At 37.1% G+C, this 7,366-nt stretch overlaps 1 protein-coding gene across 4 annotated transcripts; it reads left to right on the top strand.

Moving 5' to 3' along the window:
• Window positions 1-1,356: 1,356 nt before the first annotated feature.
• LOC122593686 (pentatricopeptide repeat-containing protein At3g57430, chloroplastic) lies at window positions 1,357-6,767 on the top strand. 4 transcript variants are annotated; one of them, XM_043766128.1, is made up of 2 exons: window positions 1,357-4,112; window positions 6,424-6,767. In XM_043766128.1, exon 1 carries the CDS (start codon window positions 1,479-1,481, stop codon window positions 4,074-4,076), a length of 2,598 nt encoding a protein of 865 aa, XP_043622063.1. In that variant the 5' UTR covers window positions 1,357-1,478; the 3' UTR covers window positions 4,077-4,112; window positions 6,424-6,767. The 4 variants fall into 4 exon arrangements, with proteins under 4 accessions (XP_043622063.1, XP_043622064.1, XP_043622065.1 ...); XM_043766129.1 differs by lacking the exon at window positions 6,424-6,767 and adding an exon at window positions 5,659-6,246; XM_043766130.1 differs by lacking the exon at window positions 6,424-6,767 and adding an exon at window positions 5,552-5,644.
• The last annotated feature ends 599 nt before the right edge of the window (window positions 6,768-7,366 follow it).

Below are 7,366 nucleotides of genomic sequence, written 5' to 3'. Positions count from 1 at the left end.
CAGGAACCAACGCTTACCCGATCTAATACCAGGTGTACAATCGGCCCAACCCGACAACCAGAAGAAACACCCGCAATGGCTTTTTGCGGCGGCGCTGTGGTGATTTTTAACACTTGAAGATTTGTCGAGAAGAAACAAGAAAGGTATCGTTGTATATATATAGAACTTTGGATGCTTGATTCTCGATTTTCATAAACGATACATAAGCTTTTTTTAAGAGGATATGGCTTAAGATCCCAATTTCACAAATAATAGATTGATATAGACAAAGGAAGTGGCAGAAATTGATTGAGCCATGTTTAGATAAAAACTGATACATACATACATAAATATATAAACAATAATGGGATAGATATTATGTTTAGGATAGAAACTATAATCAATAGAAACTAATACATACATATACAAATATATTTGTGTATATATAGAACAGATGAATGAACAAGATAGAAATATAATATATGGTATATATACAGAATTTTGAAAGAAATTATGATTATTAATGGTTTCTATCATATATAGTCCCTGTGTTTACTAAAAAGACGATTATATCCTCACGTGGTTCGCACGTGAATGGTTTAAACAGCCAAAACTAACAGAAGTTAGTGTCAGGGACTGCTGGCAACGAAAACGAAAAATTCAGGGACCGTTTGTAACGAAAAAAAAACAGGGACCAAAACGCGATTATGACAAACCACATGGGCCATTTGTGACATTTTCTCGTGTTATTAATTTGAAAAATATAAAGTTATTATAACAATTCGATATTTTTTTAATGTACTTATCATTTTAGAAGTTAAGATACATGAAAGATAAAGATAAAAGATAGATTAAGAACGCTTAAGAATATATTTAAAAAAGTAACCCCCAATGTTGTTTTTTACGAATTTTGGTTCCAATACTGTCTCCGACGGTGTATGGGGATGTTCACATATAGACAGACTTCGTCACCAAAGGTAAGGAGGCTGTTTACCACCAACATTGTTAGGCATGAAAATCGAACCCTTAACATATGACTTTTTTTTTTTTTTTTTGAAAATGTGTGAATTATTTGCTTGAAACAGAGGATCTAGCTTACATTGTCTTAATCGGGTCCATGCTATAGAACTCCGTCACCCTTAATATCTAGAAGGAGGAGAAACTTCCAACTAAACTGCCAGAAGACATGACATTTAATTGAGATAAAACCCTACCCCTATGCGGGACTCAAACATGCTGGTTGATTTTATTGTAAAATTTTTTAACTATTTGATCCAATCCAATCGGTTATGATCAAGAATATTTTTGTTTCGCCCAAAATAAGTAGTAACAATGTAACATAGAACTGAAAATACAAAAATATAGTGGTTGGTTATAACTCATCCATTTAAGGATTTTTGCCATGGATGAGGTTACAAATCATTGTTTTCCCTCCATCATCTCCTTCTTCAATCTATTCATAACAAGAAACGCACGCCCTTTACAAAACATAACTATATATGTCAACATTACCAATCTCTTCACCATTTCAAGCACAAAACCAAATCCCCATTCAAAAAACCCCCAGACCCATTTCACCAAATCAAAAACCCACCTCAAATTATGCTTCATGGGTCGAAAAACTTCGGTCCAATACTCGGGCCAACAATTTCCACGAAGCGATATCGGTCTATATCGACATGACAAAATCGGGTAACAAACCCGACAACTTTGCTTTCCCTGCTGTTTTAAAAGCCGTGACAGAAATTCATGACTTGAATTTAGGTCAGCAGGTTCACGGGGCTGTTGTTAAACATGGGTACGATGTATCTTCGGTGACCGTGTCGAATACATTGTTGAATATGTATGGGAAATGTGGGGTTTTGAGTGATGTAGTTAAGGTGTTTGATAAAATTACTGAAAGAGATAAAGTTTCTTGGAATACTATGATTGGTTCATTGTGTAGGTTTGAAGAATGGGAGCTTGCATTAGATATGTTTAGGAGAATGCAATTTGATGATGAGGTGGAACCGAATTCGTTTACTTTGGTGAGCGTTTCGGTTGCTTGTTCACAATTGGGGTCTGTTAGGCTAGGGAAGCAGGTTCATGGGTATTGTTTGAGAAGTGGGGAGAATATGAGTTTTACGAATAACTCGTTGATGTCAATGTATGCAAAGCTAGGTAGAGTTGAAGATTCTGTTTCGATATTTGAGATTTTTGCTGAAAAGAATTTGGTTACTTGGAATACTATGATTAGTTCGTTATCTCAGAAAGATCGGTTTGAGGAGGCAATGGGTGTTTTTAGAGTTATGGTTGGTGATGGATCAGTAAAGCTTGACGGTGTAACCATTTCGAGTGTTCTTCCTGCTTGTTCTCATTTGGAGTTGTTAGATTATGGTAAGGAAATTCATGCTTATGCTTTAAGGAACGGTAGTTTGATTGAAAATTCGTATGTGTGTAGTGCTTTAGTTGACATGTATTGCAATTGTAGAGAAGTTATAACGGGTCGTAGAGTTTTTGATGGGCTTGTGAATAGAAGCCTTGCGAATTGGAACGCTATGCTTGCTGGCTATGCACAAAATGGATTTTATGATGACGCGTTGATGCTTTTCTTTGAGATGACGGAGTTTTCGGGACTTTTTCCTAGCCCCACGACCATGGCAAGTGTATTGCCGGCTTCTGTGCACTGTGAAGCTTTTCGTGACAAAGAAGGCATGCACGGTTATGTTTTGAAAATGGGGTTTGGTAAAGACGCGTATGTGCAAAACGCATTAATGGACTTGTACTCTAGAATTGGAAAGATTGATATTTCGAGGAACATATTTGATAACATGGAGATAAAGGACACAGTTTCTTGGAATACGATGATCACAGGATATGTGGTTTGCGGATGTCATGAACACGCGTTAGATCTGCTACACAAGATGACACAAAGAGATGAAACAAATGATCAAAATGAAGCTAATAGTACCCGAAATGTTGTGTGTAAACCGAATTTAATAACTTTAATGACCGTTCTTCCTGGTTGTGCAGCCTTAGCAGCTCTGGCAAAAGGGAAAGAAATCCATGCTTATGCTATTAGAAATCTATTAGCGTCAGATGTTGCTGTAGGTAGTGCACTAGCCGACATGTATGCGAAATGTGGCTGCTTAAATTTAGCCAGAAATGTGTTTGACTTGATGCCTGTTAGAAACGTGATAACGTGGAACGTTATGTTTTTGGCTTATGGTATGCACGGGAAAGGAGAGATTGCCATGTCGCTTTTTGACAAAATGGTGGCTGAAGTCAAGCCTAATGAGGTCACATTCATTACACTTTTTGCAGCATGTAGTCATTCAGGAATGGTAAATGAAGGCCGCAACTTGTTTCATAGAATGAAAACTGAATATGGTGTTGACCCGACTGAAGATCATTATGGATGTGTTGTTGACTTGCTGGGTCGAGCCGGTCAATTAAGTGAAGCCTATGAGCTTATCAACAACATGCCTTCATGGTTCAATAAGGTAGGTGCTTGGAGTAGCTTACTTGGTGCTTGTTGGATTCACCAAAACGTGGAACTTGGGGAGATTGCAGCGAACCATCTACTCGAATTAGAGCCAGATGTGGCTAGCCACTATGTTCTTCTCTCAAACATATACTCATCTGTCGGGTTATGGGAAAAAGCAACCGAAGTGAGGAAAAGTATGATCAGAAATGGGGTAAAGAAAGAACCCGGGTGCAGTTGGATTGAGTTTGATGATGAAGTTCACAAATTTGTTGCAGGAGATAATTCACATCCACAAAGCGAGCAGCTTCACGAGTTTCTTGAAACATTATCAGAGAGAATAAAAAAGGAAGGTTACGTGCCTGATACATCATGTGTTCTGCACAATATAAACGAGGAGGAAAAAGAGACGCTGCTATGCGCCCATAGTGAGAGACTGGCAATAGCATTTGGATTACTCAACACGCCACCTGGCACTCCAATTAGAGTTGCTAAAAACCTTAGAGTTTGCAATGACTGCCATTCCGCAACCAAATTCATTTCCAAAGTCGTTGAAAGGGAGATCATTGTAAGGGACGTTAGACGATTTCACTACTTCAAAGATGGCAAGTGCTCATGTGGTGATTATTGGTGAGATCAAGATTAGGATCATCTCATGCCAGTAAAAGCTGTAAGTTGTTGCAACTCATTAGTATAATACTTGATACATTGGTGATAGATCTTTGATGATTTTAGACAAAAGTTGTTTATTTTGCTAAATAGTCCAGATAAGTTTTGTAAAGTAAAGTCCTATAAGTGGTATAAAGTGTATTTTATTTGCACGATAACATGCAAATACAATAGTGTTTTACCTCAAGATGAACAATTGAACAGGCTTATTTGGACAAGCATATTTAGCAACGCTTCATCTCCTCTGGAAATCATAGGAATCAAAGATTCCACAACATGATACTCCATTTATGATACATTGATACTTTCTAAAAAACAACTGAGATGTCTGTGTTATTATACGATATTGCTCATATAATTAAATATGACCATGACTGGTGTAGTATATGTTTGGATAATAACATAGAAAGAAATAAAAATACAATTTAATATACATTAACTGGGTAACATTCATTTTTTGCTCTTGTATGTATGTCTTGATATTTTAACGTTGTTAGAAGAAAAAAAATACATGAAAATAAACGCTGATGACAGTGATAAAGAGTGGCTAAGATGAAGATGATTAGAATCACACAGATGCCCTTCACTGATAGCCGTGTTAAATTCAGGAACAAATTTTGTTGTATACTGAAACGCGTGTAGAGAAAATGTAGACAGGGAATTGAACAAATACAGCTCAAATAGTAATATTAGTCTTTAACAAAAGTTTATATAAAACCACAGCAAACATTCCTGTCATTGCTTATTCAGTTATTTGAAATGCAACGTTTTATACATTATCTTATTTGTCACTCAGAAAAGTATTATACATCATAAATGAAAGTAAATTCCCAAGCAGTATGAACATCACCATGAACTTATTTGAAATGCAACGGGCCTAAACATTTCTGTCATTGCTTCCTCCTCTTTCTCTCTAACTTTCACATCACGAGTTTAGGAAAGGAAAAAGTATTAGGATACACGGTGGCAATCTACGGTTGTTGAGTCAAATATGTTTACAATGGACCACAGGTCAACTCTGCATCTATGATTCACAGAGACTCAACACAAGAGTGATACGTATCAAGTGGGTTGGGTGTTGGGTTGAATACCGCAGAAATTTTATAATTATTAGTTAATTACTTATTTTCCATGTTAGGGTTGTGTCCTATTTATATAAGGCTTGTAGCCACCGTATTTTAGGCATTGGAGATTATTATTATTGTCTGATTCAGACTTAAGGAGTTACAGGAGCTCTAATTTCTGTTTATCTACTTAACAGTCGGCTTCCATCGGCTTTGTTTGTGTTATTACTTGTTGTTCGTTTATACATTGCGTTGGTATTGTCTACTTGGTGCTGTTTTCTGTTCTGTTTAATCTCAATTGGTATTAGAGCTTTGGATCTTGTAAATTGTGGGTAGAATGGCTTGTATGAGTATTGATGTCAATGCTGCTTTACAGGCCATATCGGCTGATGTCGAACTGGCCTTGATCCTTATAAGGAAATTCAGGGAAGAGATAGAGTCTGTCAGAAAACAAATCCGCTTACCTGATGCACACTTGGCCAGGATTGACCAATCATTGGTTAGGAAAACTGAGGCAGTCGAGAAGACGAGAAGAGCAAGGAAGAAGCAAATCAGCAAGTAAATCAGGAAGCAGATCAGAAACAGCCTATTTCACAGTCGGAGCCGACTATGCCTGTTTCTGGTCTGACTTCAATGTCGGCGATTGGGGTTTCGACTTCTAAGGTGACGAGCATTGGGACGGAGGAGGATCAGGTTTCGCCCTTGTCACAGTCGACCTCGACAACGGTGACTGAAAATTCTGCAGAGACAATAATAGGGTTTTCAACACGTGTGGCAAAGAAAGAGGAAGATATTGGCAGTGACCGAGGGGAAAGCAAGAAGATGGTGATGAGTTATTCGGCATGGGGCTATATTGGATGTCAACTGCAACTGAATATAGTTTAGGAGTGGCTGGAACTCAAATATAGTTTAGGAGTCCCCGATACTCCACATCCAGAATCTATCCAAGTTAATAGCTGACTTTTGTTGGTTGGATTCGTGCTATTCGTTCTTATTACTCATGTGTTTTCTGGAATTCTGTTTGTATACTTATCAGTTCTTCAAGAATATTCGATCAACATGATATTTGTATCATGTACTCCACTATCCCGATAATATATATACACGGCATGGCAAATATCCTTAAGCCCACAACTAATCGTAGTTCATAACTTAGACCAATGTTTCACTTTCAATTCGTACGTAGTGACATGATGAGTTCCTGTGGTTATTCAAGTTGGTGATGTGGACTCTTTTGAACCAATGCAGTTGTTGGTAAGTGGATATCCCGTATCCGCATAAATTAATATTCCCCTGGTTGGAATCGTCTGAAGCTTTGGACTTGAGGGCCTCGCGGAATTCTTCCTTCCAACTGATTGTACGATAAGTCTAAAGAGAAAGTAATGGAAGCTTTGAGGGCCTAGTGGAATTCTTCCTTCTTGGTTTATTGGTGTTATATATGCTAATATGCAAGAAAAAACACTATGTCACTACTATTACATACTTACAGTTTATTGGTTTTGATTATGATATTGAAAGAAGCGGCGAAGTTGTAATATGGTAAGAATCCCTATTGAATATTTTTAAAAAAAGAAGTGTTCGAATATCTTTTTTTACTTGCTCTTCAATTTTGAATTATTGAATATCTTTTTTTAAAGGTTTATTGTTGGGGTGCTATTGGTCTTTATAGTTACCAAAAAATTTTCTGTTCTTTGGCCACATTAAAATTTTAGAAGAATTAATGCCTATTGCTCTCATTGTTCCCCCTTCGAATATTGTTTAAATTGATCTTTGGTGATCAGTGCAGTCATGATGATAGTTCTACTTTGGTAACCTTCCGTGAAGATTTTAAGGAGGCAGACCTTGGGATTGTTATGATTGCCTATTATTTTATCCATGGATATTATGAGAATCTAAACGAAGGCAGAAACATAGCTCTTTTACTCTCTTGCCAAAGAGGGCATATTTCTTGGTATATTAGATACACTCTCGTAATTAAGTTGCTAATGGGTTAAATACTTATAAATTACCCTAACACATCATTTTGTACGAGGCACCACCGTAAAAACCTCTAGCAATGATATGCTACGGTCTTCAAATACAACATAACAAGAAAACTAGTTGGCTATCAAGGTTAACAAAGGATTCATCCAAATATATGTCCTAATTCGACATGTGTTTGTTGCAAAAAGGTACCTTGTTCCATGCGGCA

This window comes from Erigeron canadensis, chromosome 3, assembly GCF_010389155.1.
Source record: "Erigeron canadensis isolate Cc75 chromosome 3, C_canadensis_v1, whole genome shotgun sequence".
Taxonomy (NCBI): domain Eukaryota; kingdom Viridiplantae; phylum Streptophyta; class Magnoliopsida; order Asterales; family Asteraceae; genus Erigeron; species Erigeron canadensis.
Note: the sequence above shows the minus strand (reverse complement) of the source record. Positions and strands in the feature narration are given on the sequence as shown.

Coding starts and splice junctions, on each gene's coding strand:
- LOC122593686 (XM_043766128.1), top strand. CDS start 1,479: ATGTCAACATTACCAATCTCTTCACCATTTCAAGCACAAAACCAAATC.